We start from the raw sequence: 17,804 nt of genomic DNA, 5'->3' as shown, positions 1-17,804 counted from the left end.
TTCATGTTGTGGCACAGGAGGCTGTTGGTGCTACCTAATGTTATTCAAGTGAATGGATCTGTGGGAGCAGTTGCCATGATGAAGGATGCAAGATTGGTGCTGAGCACTGTCACTGCTGTGATTGGACCTCTGGGATTGGCTCCTGTGATGCATTACAGATGTTTTTATGCTGATCATTAGCTCAGTTGTGAATGGACATCTGTAGGACCAGCTGCCATGAAATGACATGGTGGCTTGTCATAGTATTACCTTATAAGTGAACATGGTGGCTCATCATAGTTTTACCCTAGGAGTAAAATTGATGGCATGTCACAGTATTATCTTCATGGTGGCTCATCACAGTATTAGCTTGAGTGAACATGGTGGCTCATCATGGTATTACCTTATGAGTGAACATGGAGTGAACATGGTGGCTCATCACAGTATTATCTTATAAGTGAACATGGTGGATCCTCACAGTATTACCTTATGATGGTGGTTCGTTACAGTATTACCTTGAGTGAACAAGGTGGCTTGTCACAGTATTACCTTAAGGAGGTGCAACATAAACAATGCAATTTACTGCTCAGGTATAAGTTATATCCTTTATGAGGAGGTACAATATGGATCCAGTGTGTACAAAGTGTAAATTCTTGGCTATACTTCTGTAATTAAATAAACTGCCTATATGGGGTGTTATCTGCATTCTGGGTAGAGTGATAGAATTGGAACCCTCACAGAGGGAGAAAAACTGAATCATCAGCATCTGAAGGTGCTAGAACAGACAAGAGCAGGATAGTACAATATATTACGTAGGACCTAAATGCAGACAGAGTCACATCAGTAATTAATATTCACATAAATTGCACAGAAAATAAAACAAGTGGACTAATGCTGACATTTACTGTGCAATATTTTACAAATAAAATCAGTCTTGCCTGAAGCATGTATAAAAACATTTAACAGTATTTAATTGGATAAATCTGATAAATTACAACAGTCATGTAAGATTAATGAGTCCTTTATACTACCATATTAAACATTTAAGTCACATTATCTGCATTTGTTTTACTGAACAAGTATGGTAACAAAAGTTTCCCTCCTTTAATACATATATCACTCATTACAAAGAATAAAATTTATTTGAGGGACAATATGTGGGATGCATTACCCATGAGATAAATTTCATGGTATTACACATATATTATTTTAAAAGAATTCTCAATCTACAACTTTTTTTCTGTGCTGATGCACTGGTATCTATCTGGATGGACTTACTCTATATTACATGCAGATCGCTGAACTCAACATATGCTATTAGGTGGTTATACCATTAAACTGCTGCTAGTCAAAAATTTGGTGATGACATATTCAATTTCATACTTTTCGAATGTCAGCATTATATGCAAGTCCAATGTTAATGGAAATAATTAATTTGCAGATGTACATTGAAGATACTTCAAAATCAAACATCCCCAATTAAGCTGGTAAAATACAAAGACGGCAGTGTCCAGTTCCATTCAAGATTAATTTTACTAGCAAGTCATTTCCCAAAGATTGAACAGATGTTCATAATTGATTAGTCAGGAGTGATTCTCTATAAATGCAGTACATCTTCTTAAGGAAGACTTTTATTTTCAAATACTTTTAAGATAATGCTTCAGTTAATGGTGTTTCATCTTGCACATTTCTCTTGTTCAAGAAGAATGAGATGCCCTTTTGGCAAACTAAAAGACATTTCCAGTAACTTTCCTCAAACTCTGAAGACTTATGAGCCTAAATGGCTTATGTCAATATGTATTGGCAATTGAAGGAGGGACATTAAACTATGCTTAAATGTAACCCCCCTCAATACGTACATGCAGAGATCACATATATAATTTGAATAACTTTTCATATTATTAAATACTGAAGAACTGTATTAAGCAAAATTCGACCAACCACAGTGCTTACTTTATAGATGGTTGTTTCTGTTTCTTAGCATTGCGGTTGTAACATGAAAAATCTTTAAACTGACATTTGGAAAGAAACAAAGTGCTTAATACCACAGGCTGTAGCCTATGGACTGCATACGAGTCACACAAAAGTAAAAGTAGCATACTGGCAGTAACAGCAGAAAGCAGAGGAAACTCTAATCTGAATAAGTGCCATCTTATTAAAATCAGCACACAATAATATGACATGCTACGCATTCTCTAAAGAGTGCCAGTGTTATTTATTACAATCCAGGTCTATTCCTTCTAGTATGAAGAGCAGTGATCTGAATAGTTATATAAATAAGATAACCCTCCCACAGAAATGCACCTTCCACTGCATATTTAGAAATGTACTTTCTGATACGTATCACATATATGGCACCATTTCTTGAGGTTTCTTTTAAGGAGCCTTGTAGCTGTACCTTATTTTTGAAAGTAAACATTTGTTATTTCAAAGGATGACACGTAACACAAATGGGAAACACACTTTGCTATTTTGTAAAAACATACAATCTCCCTAAAAGTTTCTAATATAAAAATCAGAAACAAAACATATATTTGTCTACTCATCGGCACTCAATGATAGACATTTAAGTAAAAAAAAAATCATAAAAACGTTACCGCTGATCACTTGTGCAATAATGAAACTGATGTAAAATGAGGCCAAAAGAAAAAAGAGAAAGTTCTATTGTAAAATAATTTAATATTTGATTCCTGCCATTTGCTTTTGGAGGCAGTCAGTGTTGTAGTATAATTCTGAATTCTTTTTTTTCCACAGATAGAAATTGTTCCTTTTATGTGATGCAGTACTTTATCAGGTATCATGTATTCTTTGTCTTAATATTTATTCCACAAATTGTAATACTATTTTCTGAGAAAGACTTCCATGACTGCAATAGTTGTACTCTGTCCAAAGATAAAAGCACCACAGATGATAGTAATGGACCCCCACACAATCCAACAGTTCCTGTAAAATACAAGCAAAGAAAAGTATTAGGCCTGGTATTAAGTTTTGACATAATCTGTATGTTAGTTATTCAATTAGTGAAAACATTTTAGAGATTTGCCTTGTACTGAAGCGACAAAGTTGCTGCTGACAAGTTTTCAGATGTAAGTCTGTCTTGCATATTTTGTGAAACCACATACATTTTTTGCTGAGGTTCATAGGTAAATATTAGGATATCAGTATATATTAAATGTCTAGTTAGAAAACCAGAGTTCAAAATCAAACGCTGCACCTTTTATCTGTAAGGTAAAGACCTTAATCATTACACCAACTCCTTTCCCTTTCAAGCATTACCTCATGATCAGTCATTAGGAAGATGGTCTTGAAGGGACGGAAAATAGCAGGATGCCACACAGAATTTGTGCAATGCACTAAAATATTATTATACTCACACTATGGAACTTGAAATTCAAAATTCTCATCCCAGGGAACTCTCATGAGAAAGTGAGCAGATTTAAAGTGGGAATTAGAAAGAAAATGCATAATTGTGTAGATGTAGGAAACAGTGCTAAAACACACCATATTTAGTAAGGCAAGAGTTATTCGGAAAGATCCAAGTTTGGTACAAAGAGTGACGTGGGCTATACTGATATAATGTGGATTGCTCCCTACAGAACAGCAATGCGCAAAATAGCAATCTTCCAACAGTCAAATGGAAATTATGATTTCCCATCAAAAACAGTGAATTCCAAAAGCTGATCATACAGACCTGTGTGTTTAGAGAGCGGTATGATCTCTTCTGTACAATAATATGGGGCGGAGCCCCCATGCACTTCTACCTACATATACTAACTCCATTGTCACTGTGCATTGTGATTCCATTCTCTTCAATGGCTACTTCAGCCACTATATAATTAGCCAGAAAACAGAAGTCTCGAATCAAATGAACCATCAGTTCCTTTCCAAGAAACTTCACAATTTTTTAAGAAACAAAATTACACTGTTTTGCCACCAACATCAGACTACAAAATATAAATAAAACTGAATTACAAACCATAATCCCAGATACCATCTATTCCTAATGTCACTCTTACTGCTGTCTTGGATTTTCACTTGACTACACTCTCTCTTTCTAAAACATATTGCATATTTGCAGCCTTGCACTAGAAAAATGTGTACACCAATAGATCTAATGGTCTCTCTGTTCATTTTATTCCCATCATTTTTATATTTTCATCTGGTTTTAGCTTTCTGTATATACTTTTTCCTTCTCATTTGTAACCTTTGCACCTGACATGTTGTTTATAAGATGTTTTCTTATTTTCTGTAGCTTTATTCCTTGAAATAATGATTTTTTTGGAAGACTTTTAACAAACAAGGAATGTGTTGTTTTGCTTTCCAGTCCTTGGTCCATCAGCATATTCATTCCCTTATTAGATTAGAAACAAGTGAGAGGGTTCATCATTCAAGAAACTTTTAGGGGTGGTTTGCGGTTTTTCTGTTTTCTCTGTGCTTTAATATGCTGCATTTAGCGTGGTGCAGGGAGGTGAGTGGCAACAGTCCGACTGCAGAGACCATCCCTCACTTCCAAAAGGGAAATTGCTTCCAAGCAGCTCTGCCCTTCCCCTCTCAGTATGAGTGGTGGTCTATCCAGTCTCCATCACGAAGCTTACACTGCCCTTTGTATCTCTGAATATAGGCTATTCCCTCATCCCCCGTGAGAGGGGAGCAGGGCCTTTCATGCCTCTCCCATCTCTGCCTGCCTCTGCCAGTACCAGGGTCACTAATTGAACTACTCTTGCCTGGGTCTTAATAATGGCTAGGGTTGCCACCTTTTCAAATGCCCAAAGTGGGACATTTTTGGTATAAACATCAGATTTTGCAGGCTGAAACATACCCATGGCCAGTACAAAGGACAGAACTTCACTTTTTTGCCTAATTAAAAGCTTATTCTTATAGCATTCTAGTTGCTTATTCTGTTTCTTATAACATTTAGATGTTACAGATACATAATAACTGTTTTATGCAACTATTACATAAAATATATTAAATAATTTTGTCCTAAAATCTCAGGACATTTGCCATTTTTACAATTTTTTTTGGCAGGACACAACTGCCCAAAGAGGGACTGTCCCTTGCAAAGTGAGACAGGTGGTAACCCTAGTAATGGCCCCATCCCTGAATGCCATTGGGTGAAGCGGTAATTTCAAAATATTACTCCTTCCACTCCAAACAGAATGAACTTTCCATTTCCTCTGACTTTCTCTTTCTATCTCTCTTTCTCTTCTTGTCTCTTTGAAAGAAATAGTTATTCCTTAGATTTTCTTGTAGCAATACAGTACTAAATACCTTAGTTTCTAGAAATGCCGTGATTATAAAATTGTGACAACTTATTCAGGGGCAAGCAATTAATCTTTAATGTCGATTTACTGAGGAGGCCTGCCTTTCAAACTCAGTGTTTTTCTTTTCTTTTTTTTTTTTTTTTGTTTTAGGATAAGCTTTTGTCCCACATTCCAAAGAAAAGCCTTAGATGAATAGGGCTTCTCCACACTGACAACAGATGTTCATGCTGTGTGAGAATGAAGGTGTGTGTGTGTGTGTGTGTGTGTGTGTGTGTGTGTGTGTGTGTGTGTGTGTGTGTGTGTGTGTGAGACTCCTGCAATAAGCTAGCAGCCTGTTCAGGACAAGTTCCCTTTCCCGGCCCCTAGTTAGTGCTAGGATAGGCACTGACTCTCCCATGACTCAACACAGGATTAAGCATGTCATTACAGTATAAATGAATAAAAATGAAGTCAAGAGCTAAAGACAGACTCATGATTATTCTTCTAGATAAAGATCTGACTGATGTGTCAGAATATATTTTGTTATCTGTTTTTCAATAAATTGAACTATTGAACATTACAGCAGTCAGGATGCTTTATTTCCCTCTGTTTTCAATGACCGCACAGATTTTGCACTTGTCCACAAACTTGATCAACCATAGGCCCCTGAAGTTTCTTTCAAGTAGATGCCAAATAATAGTAGACCCAGAACATATGTCTGTGGGAACCTACTTGTGACATTTTTTTCTTGAGGTGGCAAGCCCTATCCTGATTTCTTGTATCCCAACTGTGATCCAGTTTCCAATCCATCTGGTAACATAGAGATTTATTCCAAATTTGGAAAGCTTATCCACAATGCTAGTGTGTGGCATTGGCACAGTGTCAAAGAGCTTGGCCAGGTGAAGGTAACCAGCATATACTAGCTTCCCTTCATCCATCGCTTTACTGACTTTTTCAAAAAAAGTCAATTAGGTTGAGCACACATGAACTGCCCTTTTCAAAACCAACCCATGATATGTCCAGTGCTTGGAGGTTTCCTATATCCTTACCGATTACTTCCTTCATATTTTTTTCCATGGCTTTACATATAAAGCTGTACAGACTTATGGGATGATAATTACCCTGGTCGGGTGAAGGCTCTCCCTTATTAAAGGGTATGATTAATGAACTTCCTTAAGTTTTCAAAACTGGACCAAATGTCTGTCTCAGGTATCATAAAGATCTTATCTATGCCTGTTTATTCCAATGTAAGTTCTGTAGTTTGACCTTTGGAGAACACTGTTAACTTCAATGAACTATCACATATCCTTCATCACTGTAAGCACATTATGTTAACTTATTATTCCCAGTTAAATAACTAAATTTCTTTAAGTGCCGAGCTTTTTGTTCTAAATGGATATTCTGCTTTTTGTCATTCTTGATGTATCTTTCGTTGGATTAAGATAAATAACTGATCTGATGTTGTTAATCTTCATTCATTTAAGATGACTGAGTGTTGGTTCCGTCCTCGGAACTGACTTGGCCGATATAACAAGCTCGCGCCAACCAGAAACTTTCGAGCTAAGGTTACCCGTAGTGCCCCTCACCTCATCTCCTCAGATCTTGTTTGCAGTGTAGAGTTTCAAGACGCGTCAGGCCAGATCTCAAGCTAAGTGTTCATTTTTTTCTCTAAATTTTGACACTTGTCAATTTTTTGCCCATAATACCTTTGTTTTTTAGTCGTTCATACTTGGTGAACCTTTACATCTGTGCGAGTGAAAATTTCTTTTCCTTTTTACCATTCTGGTATTTCTTAGTACCATCATTGGTACAGGCCTGTTCCCTTACCCTTTGGTAATTTAAATACCATCATTGGTATTCTCCCTTTTCCTTTACTCTTTTTGGGTATTCTTTCCTCTTACCATTGTTGGTATATAAAAAAAAATTCTTACTTTGTGTGTTTGTGTGTGTGTGTGTGTGTGTGTGTGTGTGTGTGTGTGTGTGTGTGTGTGTTTGTGTGTGTGTGTGTGTGTGTGTAGCCTATCATGACAGGATATCTCCTCAGCTTGTCTTCTGTTTTTCTTGCTGTTGGTTTACCTTTCACTGGATTTTTATATAATGGCAAACAAAAAAGGCACTACTGATTTCAAACAATGTGATAAAAGTGGCAGGAAGATCCCAAACTCTGATGGACATCTCTCCTATGTCTATTGCCTAGAAGTACCACATTTAAAAGTTCAACATCCATGCAAGCTCTTTAAGGGCTTTAGTGCCCACACTTTAGCTGATCGCTAAAATAAGTTAATCCTAAAGTGTCTTTTGCAAACCACTTTCTCAGAGGCTTTATCTGAGGTGGAGGTCTCAACCACTCCTAAAAAAGAGACAAAAAAGAGGAGCCAATCAGTATCACTGTCTCCTCATTCTCAGGAATGTAAAACGACGAAGGCCCAGGTTCATACGGAACAGAAACCAAAACTTCCAAAACTTACTTCAACTCCTATCTCGGCACTGGAGTCTAAAACTCCATCCACAGTGCTGGCCTTGACTATGGAGCCAACAATGACTACTTCACCCTCGGTACTGACCACTCCTATGGCACCACAGTCCCTCTCAGCACCAAAAATATTTTCTCCATTAAAACTGGTCACCTCCCCATCACAACCTTTTGGTCTTCCAACCGAAGGTTGATACACTAGCCAGAACCAGATATTCTCTGTCAGCTGACCCCTTTGTTGGACAGTAGTTAAGTCCATTCCTAGATTGGCCAGAATTTCAATTGGGGATGTCAACCCATTCTACCAGGATCCTATTGGAGTTTGACGTAGTGAGACTTATGAATCAGCTCTTAGTGGCCAGAGGCATCACAACTCCATCTAAAACCTCCCTCCCAACCTGAGCTGAGAGGTTTTCTCCACAGACTCCAACCTATATTCCTCCTTCAACTTTCTTGCAAGTATTGGAGCCCTTGATGCAGATGCCAATCCTAGTGCCAGCTTCTTTGGTTCTACTGGTAGAGCTTTCTGTGGTTCCAGAACTTACCCTGTGGACCAAGGCTCAGTCGGAGCTGTCCCACCCTCAAGACCATGACTGGTCTGTCGGCACCATGACCCCTAGCATGGCACTGATTTTTTTCTATGACACCATCTATGGTTCTGGTAGCTCCGAGACCTCTCATGGCTCCACTCCTGGAGGTGGGCTCGTTGGAGCAGGGTGTGACCCCAGTTCTGAGGTTGTCTTTCTCGGTTCCAGGCTCCCATCCCTCTTCAGGTGGGCCTGCCTTCCAGGTTATGGAGACGGCACTCACCTCAGCAGGCTCGCAGTTGGCCCCTTCAGTGTCGGAATGTCACATATACATGTCTTCCAGTTAGCAGTTGACACAGTCCACTACACTGGGACACTGGGCACAGAAACAGAAAGACACCCTACCGCAGGGCACTCTCTCTTTGGAGTCCCCTTCAGACATTCCCCCTGAAGAGCCACCCATATGACATTATGCAAGAGGAAGCACATTGATTCCCCTGAGGAATCCCTCACCAAAGATACAGATTACAATGAGGGGGAAGGGGCCCACGGTCGCCCCCTGAAGTTGTCTTCTTTGGAGACATACTGGAGATCCTGAAACAGAGGGGGTGACTGGAAGCTCATCAACCCTTCCTCTGAGGAATCTGTATTCTTGCAGGCTTTCTGTGCTCAACCCTCTACTTCCTGGGTGATGCCACCTGCAGATAAGTTGGTCAAGCTCATCATGCAGTGCACTTGGGAGGCTCCTGACACCATTGAGCTAATACCTTGGAGAGTGGACAAAATACTCTCCCCTCCAAAGGATCAGCCCCATTTATCCAAAGGCTTGGCAGTACATGCCATGCTGATGGTGGCAGTAGCCACAAGGAAAGAACTCACAGAAGAAAGTCCAGCTGTCCATCTTCCAAACAAGGAGTCCCAGATGATGGACAGACTAGGGAAGCGGTTTATGCTTCAATGACCTTTGCCATACGGTCGTTGAACTATGTGTCACATTTTACCTCTCTGCAGAGGGACCTGATTACTGAACTTTCAGGAACCATAGCAGGAGCACTGCCTGATGAGGTACGTGACAAAGTGGCTGCCCAGCTTGCCTCTCTAGAATCCATTTCTAATTCGTCCATGTGGTTAATTCCCATACAACTGAAGGGGTGGCCAGAGCAGTGGATATAGGAGTTGTCATGAGACATCACACCTGGATGCGCTTGTGTGACTTTGCAGACCCCTTCAAGTCTTCCTTCATCAATGCTCCCATTGACGAGTCTTCTCTGTTTGGCTCTAAAGTTAAAGACACCTTAGCCAGTGTGAGAAACATGGAAAGACCCTGTCTGCTGTTGGCGTACATTTTTCCACTTTTCAACTATCCTATATCAGGAATCAGAGAAATGGGAAGATGAGGTTCAAGAAATCCCAAGGGCCTTTTCGTGACACACATGGCGAGTTTTCTCCCTTGAGTAGAGGGCGAAACTCATCAGGAAGACACCCCTCCTGTGGCAGAGGGGCCCAAGAAACCAGGGTACCAAGGATTCCTTCTCTGGGCAGCCCTGTCAGCACTCCTGATGATTGGCCTGATGGATTGCCTCTGGAGGCAGTCAGGGGATGATTCTCTCTGCACCACTCAGCCTGGCATTCAATAACATCAGATTCCTGGGTGCAGACGATAATGACCAGAGGTTACCATATTCCCTTCAACCTTTATCCAAGGCCACAAAGGTGAATCCCTGATGTTCCACCCAGTCAGAGGGATGCAGTAGCTCAAGAAGTTTCAAAGCTGTTAGAGAAAAGAGTCATCCAAATAGTCCCACCAGACCAAATATGATCTGGATTTTACTTAAGATTCTTTTTACTGCCAAAAAAGACAGGGGACAGGAGGCCAATTTTAGACCTCAGTATTTTAAACAAATTCATCAGACAGACAAAATTCCAGATGGTCATGGTTCAGTCTAACCTTCCATTTCTGGAAAAAGATGATTGGATGTGCTCAATAGATCTTCAAGATGCGTATTACCACATTAAAATGGACAAACACTCCAGAGGATATCTCTGCTTCCAGCTGGAAGCCAATCATTATCACTTTTGAGCATTGCCCTTTGGTCTCACCACAGGCCCCAGGGTGTTCATTAAATTCATGGCAGTAGTAACAGCTCACTTGATACAGCAAGGATTCTGGGTATTTCTGTATTTAGATAATTGGCTCCTTACTTCCCCTACCAAACGTCTACTACTTCAAGCCTTATACTACACTCTACAAGTGGCATACTTTTTAGGCATATGAATAAATGAAGCTCAAAGATTAGAATTCATTGGAGCAATTTTCAACACAAGATCCTGTCTAGTTGCTCTTCCTCATCGCAGGATACAAAGGTTAAGATCCCAGCTACAACCGATACACTCTCAAGACATTCCCAGCTCATTTATTCTTACAACCATCGGGTTTGATGGTAGCGACAATAACTCTGGTTCCACTGAAGAGATTCCACAAGAGACTGCTTCAATGGCTGCTAGCTTCACAGTGGTCTCTACTGACACATCCCATGTCTTACCCAATACACATAACAAACCGTTGCAAACAAAATCTGAATTGGTGGATGAAGCCAGAACACGAGTTATGGATTCACCCCTTTTTACCCCCTCAACCTAAGGCCGTAGTGACCACAGATGCATCCTTGATGGGGGGGGGGTGACAATGCACTTTTTGGCTTTGAGCTTGAGGTCATGGCTCTGACATCAGGCATCTGCCTCAGCGAGGCCCTTCTGTAGGATTTCTACATCATTTGGGGACTCAACTATGGCTCCTAGTTTGCAGTCATCTGAAAACTTCATTAGCCAGAGGCCTTCAGTGTTAGCCTATACTTCAGAGAAGTAGATACCAAACAGGAGAGGTCCCAGGACTGAACCCTGTGGTACTTCACTTGTCACTGATTTGAAGTCAGATTTGGAGTCTGGAACTTTTACACTGTGGGTTCTGTCACTGAACCAGTTGGCAACCCATCTTGTGACATAGGGATTTATACCTAGTTTAGTGAGTTTAGCTATAATTCTAGAATGGGGGATGGTGTTGAAAGCCTTGGCGAGGTCAAGATAGGCTGTGTGAACCACCTTACCCTTATCTACGGCTTTAGTGACCGCCTCAAAGAAGTCGATCAGGTTTAGGAGGCATGATCTGCCTTTCACAAACCTGAACTGGGTGGAATCCAGAGTTTGGAGGTTACCAATGTCTTTGTTTATGAGTTCCATGATGATATGTTCCATGGCCTTGCAGACCAGGCTCATCGGGCTAATAGGGAGATAGTTCCCAGGATCAGTGGTGGCTCCCCCTTTGTGGGGTGGGATAACTGTTGCTGTATGCCATTCAGTGGGCACAAAACCTGATGTGAGGCTATGATTGAACATGGTGCTTAGGTGGGGAGCCAGTTTGTTCTGAAGTTCATGTAAAATGCAGCCTGGGATGTTGTCTGGTCCCATGGATGCTGTGTTTTTGGCTTTAGAGAGTGCAGCTTTAACCTGCGTAGTTGTGATTACAGGGACTCTGCATTCTTCCAGTATAGATATGGGCCCTTTAGGGGGTGAGGGGGTGTAAAGTAGGCACTGAACCTATCTGCCAGGATGTTGGCAATATCAGTTGGTTCTGTAATTTTCATGCCATTGTACTGTAACTCAGAGCAGCTCTGGGTGTTGCCATTGAGATTCTTGACATAGCTATAGAATGCTTTGTGGCTGTCCTTAGACTCAGTGGCGATTTTGTTTTTGTAGCTAGCTTTGGAGGATCTTATAAGGGATCTCAGCTTCTTATTGAGATCTTACATGTCGGTGGTCTGGTACATTAAAAAGAAGGAGGAACCAGAACTTACCCATTATGTTGGGAAGCCCTGAGAGTGTGGCAATGGGTGATAGACTCCAACTGCTTTCTGATAGCAATGCACATTCTCGGGAATTCCAACATGATTGTGGACAAACTGAGCAGAAACATCCTTATGTCTCATGAGTGGTCTCTATCCCACAATAGCAACAGAAATCTTTCATTATTGGGGCCAGCCTTGCAGCAATCTCTTTGCCTCTCCATCAAACCACAAATGCAGCAGCTAATTTGCCCTGATCCCCCCTCAAGGCAAGTCACTGAGAGATGCGCCTGGGTCTGCTTTATGCCTTTCCTCCCTTTCCCCTGATACCACAGTTTTTAAATAAAGTGTAACGGTTGAGAAGCAAAGTGATCCTCATTGCACCCTATTGGCCCCATCAAGTCTGGTTCCCTTTTCTGTGGCCTCACCTAGTTCACCCCCTGTGGACTCTGGATCCAACCCCAGGTCTGCTGTCTCATCCACAGGGGCTGCTCCATCCCAACCTTACAAGTCTCAAGCTGACTGCTTAGTTTCTCCACTTCCAGTAATTGCCAGGCAGAGTAATCTATCTTCTTCAGTGCAAAAGATACTTCTGTCTTCCCACAAACCATCCACCAGAAAACTTTATCATAGCAAATAGGACAGATTTGAGATCTGGGCTCAAGAGCAAAGGCTTGATTCCTTCTCAGCCTCAATTCATAAGGTTTTAGAATACTTGTCAACTTTATTCAAATCAGGAGCCTCAGCTTCTACTATCAGAGTCCATTTAGCAGCTATCTCCAATCTTCACACAGGTTTTAATGATTCTTCCTTGATGTCTCACTATCTCTGCAAAACGTCTTAAAGGGAGTCGTGCATCTGAGACCACCACTTAAAGATCCTATTGAACTTTGGAATTTGATGCTAGTCTGAAAAAACTTTAACTCATCAAGCCTTTGAGCCATCAGCCACCTGTGATATAAAGTTTTTGTCTTGGAAAACCTTATTCCTGGTAGCCATCACCTCAGCCAGGAGGATATCAGAGTTACAGGCTTTGTGTGTAAAATGCCCATACATCATTTTTCACAAAGAGAGAGTATCACTTCAGACTAACCCCTCCTTTCTACCCAAAGTTGTTTCAGATTCAAATCTTAACCAATCCATTGATCTGCCAGTTTTCTTTCCAAATTTTTCTTAACAAAGGAGAATACTGTTTGCACTTGTTAGACCTATAGAGATAATTACATTTTTTCTTAAACAGTACTAAATAGTTCAGAAAACTGGATCAACTGTTCCTATCTTTTTCAGGTCCAAGAGTAGGCAAATCAGTTTCCAAAGTCACTTTATCAAAATGGTTGAGAGATTGCATTATTTTTGTTTATCAACAGAACAAAATTACTCTATCAGCTAAAGTCAAGGCTTACTCCACCAGATCAGTGTCCACTTCAGTGGCTTTTCACTCAAGAGCCTCTATGGACGACATTTGCACAGCAGCTACTTGGGCTACCCCTCATACCTTTATTACTTAGTACGAATTGGATATGGTCTCCAGGGGAAGACCATCCTTTGGCTCAATAGTGCTGCTCAGGAGTATCCTTCCATAGGGCTTCCCAGTACATAAAGTAGTTAGGGACTCTGTCCCATCCATCATGAATGAATGAAGATTAACATCAGATAAGGAAGTTATGTTCTTACCATAACGTTCCATCTGTGTTGTTGATCTTCATTCATTCATGACATCCCACCCTCCTACCCCCTCTGAAAGACTCCTGGAGGTTTGGATTTGAATCCTAGTTACATGATAGGGCATTTGCTCAGACAAAGCATCCGCTTTTCATCCTTATGGGCAAGCTCAATCTGAGGAGATGAGGACAGGGGCACTACGGGTAACCTTAGCTCGAGAGTTTTTGGCTGGCTCGAGCTTGTTATATCAGCTGAGTTGGTTCCAAGGATAGAAAAGAGACTCTTCTGTCACGAATGAATAAAGATCAACAACACAGATGGAACGTTATGGTAAGAACATAACTTCTTTTTTCTTTGTCTGTTTTTATCCTTTCGGGGCTACTTTTTAAACCATTGCTTCTGGCTTCTAAGTCTAGCTTTTTTGTTAAAACTCTTTTTATTAACATTTAAGTTGTAGCAAACAACTAAATGCTAAAAGTGTTATACAGATGTATTGTATGCAGGTATAACCAAACATAAAAAGATAACCAAACTGCTAGTGACAAGAGCATAAAAGTGCACAAATTTATAAATTACTGTTGATTTCTAATAAGAATTAGAAAAGAAAGAATAATTATTAAATACGGAACAAAATTTCAGTCTAAAATGAAAGTAAACAGTTGAAACATCTTCCAAGCCAGTCACCAGTAAGGAAACTTATTTTTAAACTTAAGACCCAATATTTTGTAATATAAAACTACAAGTGGAGAAACCACTACAGGCAACAGTAACTTATCTTTATTAGCTGTGCCAAGGTCATGATTCAAAATAGCTTGCTGCCAGGACAGTTTGGTTATTACAGTGTTAAACAATAAAAGTTCTTGATTATATGTGTCTATATGCTAAGTACTGGAGGACAGTGCCCCAAACCATGTTTAATGTCAGCAGTCTGTTTTTACAGGTAAGACAGGATTAAAGTTAGTAAAGAAGGAATGTTTTTAGATAAAGTTAAACACATTGAAGTAAATCAAATTGAGTAAAGAACATGTTTAAAGGACAGTAATGTAATGTGTTATTTAATATAGGTTCAGGTTTTATGATCCTTAGGTTTGGATCAATTTGAACCCTGCAACAAGAATGGAATAATTAATTGCTGTAAACTAGGTCCAATACTAAATTGTAAGATAAGGCAACTGGATTCATTAAACAAAGTATGCTGAAGATTTAATCATAGAGACGTCTAATGATGTTACTGTTAGAAACAATATTTAAGGAGGTAGTAATGAGTACCCAGGAAAAACACATTAACACCATGAGGTCACGCAGTCACTGCACTGATATACTTAAAAAAACACAGAGATCAACCACTGTAAATGACCTTAAAAGGGAAGTATTGAGAGGCTATTAAACCTATCAACAGTACGTATATTTAGGTTTAAAGTTTAAAGTTGAGCAAACTGAATGATGTCAAATAGATAAAGAACTTGAAGTTTTTAATTAAGCTCCAAAGTATAATGAATATAAATTTTGAACAACCTGACAGGTGAGAAAGGTAAGGAGGAGGGCTTACAAAAATAGAGCTAAACATCTGGAGCACAGTCATGATTTCATCATTACTACAATCAGACTAACAGCAGCAGAGCTCATATAATTTTTACTGGAAAATGAATAGCTATGTTGCTCCCTCACAGCAGTTGTTTTTAATGTTTATTTCTTGGCTGAAAAGCATCTGTGCATAGGCTGCATGTCCTGAATGGATCTCACTTTAGTTTTTTTTTGGCTGGATACTCTAGTTTTGTCACAGTTCCCAATGACATGCTGATATATGAGCTTTAATCTCTTCCGGGGGGTTATGACAGATACTTTAATTCAAATGCTAAAACAAGGCTGATAGATGAAACAGTGGAGTGAGCTTTAAATGGTCCATACTATGCATGTGAGGTGTATGTTTGCACATCATGTGATCTTGTGGACAGGAATTTTCTTCAGGATTAGTTCTCTGTTTTCCTTCTGTTGAGTGTCAAGAAATGTGGCTTCTCCACCACACTGAAGATGTTATGTAAGCATCAGTAAATGCAAGGTGACTTACTCTTGGAAGTGAGACCATAAAAGACTGAACACTTTGAAAAACTGTCTACAATGCAAAAAAATACTTACAGTTAAACTCTTGAAGCATTTTCTCAGGGGTAGCAATACTGAACCCTGCAGCATTTTGACTGCATCCCCATTCTTCTACTTATATATGCTAATAGAAATGTAACACCACCTCAAAGTAAACCCCACCACACCCCAACTCAACCTACCAGCCATCTAAACGCCATTAAAAAAATACATTAAAAAAAACCTGAAACCCACAACACTAAGTCCTGATAACAAGCCATCCGAATATCTATTTATAGCTGCTGACGTGATTTCCTAGCCTATATCTATCGTATTTAATAGATCCCTTACAGAAAACTACATTCCAACACTATGGAAAGCTTCCTTCATAATCTCCTTACACAAAGGTGGCACATCCACCAAACTGTCAAACTGCTGGCTACAGGAATCCTTCTTCCCCTCTCCAAAATACTTGACAACTGCACACATCAGCAACTCCTAACCGTTCTATTTGATAACCAATTACCTTCTCCTACCCATCATGACCTTTGAGCCCACCACAGCACCACTGCCCTGCTACATTTCTTAGATAACAACAATCAAAGTAAAATCTCACGTAATTTTGTTTCCATCCTTTTCCAGGACCAGACCTCCAAACTGTACAGATTTTCACAGAATGTCCAGCTACTGGCCTCATATTTTTGGCCTGCTTTTCATAAAATTGTGGTTTTCTGGCATATTAATGATAAATCATTAAAAAGTAATCCATACTAATGCAAAACCTGTTATTCTATCAAATTTTTTTCAGTTTGTTAGAGCAATATTTAAAAATTGTCCCTATTTTTGAGGCTTTGCTCCACTTTTATTTACGGCTTTGTCCAGAGTTCTTGCTCTAAGACATCAGGAAGTATGTCCAGGACTTGTTAAAAGCCTTCAACATGGGGGGGGGGGGCATGACCAAGATTGCTAACTGCTAACACCACAAAGGCTTACCTCTGCTTTATTTTATTTTTTCTGATAGGATTTCATTATACAAACTTAAAAACTTATTTTCCTAACATTTTGAGTCTTTTAAACAATTGTGGACAACTATTTGAAAGAAAAAAATAATTTTTTTTATCTTTTTTCTTTGATTTTTTCCTGTCAGAGGTTTTATTGACTGTTGTGACAGAATGAGCCACTCAAAAGTGAACTCTCAAGACAACTTGATGAAAAATTAACTATAGTCTGTAATGGGCAGTATCCATGAACTTTCTGTTAAATTTGATAAACTTGAGATCAACATGGACAATATAAAAGAAAGTTCCAAGAAACAAACAGAACTGTTAAAAGAGATCATAAAACAACAATCTGATTATTCTATCTGGTGAATGCGGTTGTATGTGATAAGCTTTATCTATGTGCAGTGGGTGTTGTGTTGAGTGGTTTTGGCTGAATGAAAATCATTTATATACACTACTTCACCTTCTTTATTAGGTTTAACTTGTGTAGTGTTTGTTCATTACTTGGGCACTAATTCAAAGAATTAGAGATGCTATTAACTGTTGGTACATTTACTTATATAAGTATTAAGTCAATTAAAAAAGTAGTTTTGTTCTTTTTTTTACAGTAACTGCTTCTTTTCAGCCCCCTTTCCCACCAAGTATTAGTTAAATTGCTTTAGAATCTGTTTTTTACATACCTCAAACTTCTCCATGTTCAAGCTGCCTGTGCTGCGGGAAATGCATTTTGAACTTTAAGCCTCATTTACAGGGAAGTGAACTTTTAGAATGTTAAAGCAAGCAGCAGAAACAGAAAAACAGAACATTTAAAAGTAATCTAGTTAATATTAAAACATATCTATGTAGTTTTTGGGCTCATTATCTTTTAAAAAGTGCAATAATGAAAAGAAAAAAAGGAAATAAGAATGCAGTGGGAAGAAGAAAAAGAAAACATCTGCAGACTTAAAAGACTTCTCGTACTAATTTCTTGTGGCCATCCTAATTATATTTCAGTGAAAACT

General features: G+C 39.4%; 1 protein-coding gene across 1 annotated transcript in view; it reads right to left on the bottom strand.

Moving 5' to 3' along the window:
• Positions 1-929: 929 nt before the first annotated feature.
• The window catches only part of LOC122810357 (putative sodium-coupled neutral amino acid transporter 8), a 572,913-nt gene continuing 556,038 nt past the window's right edge, over positions 930-17,804 (bottom strand). The window contains exon 10 of the mRNA XM_044081938.1: positions 930-2,922. Coding sequence (XP_043937873.1) covers positions 2,820-2,922 — 103 coding nt within the window. The 3' untranslated portion in view covers positions 930-2,819. The remainder of the gene's footprint in view (positions 2,923-17,804) is intronic.

Source organism: Protopterus annectens, chromosome 8.part1 (genome assembly GCF_019279795.1).
Source record: "Protopterus annectens isolate FY-2018-M chromosome 8.part1, PAN1.0, whole genome shotgun sequence".
Classification (NCBI taxonomy): Eukaryota; Metazoa; Chordata; order Ceratodontiformes; family Protopteridae; genus Protopterus; species Protopterus annectens.
Note: the sequence above shows the minus strand (reverse complement) of the source record. Positions and strands in the feature narration are given on the sequence as shown.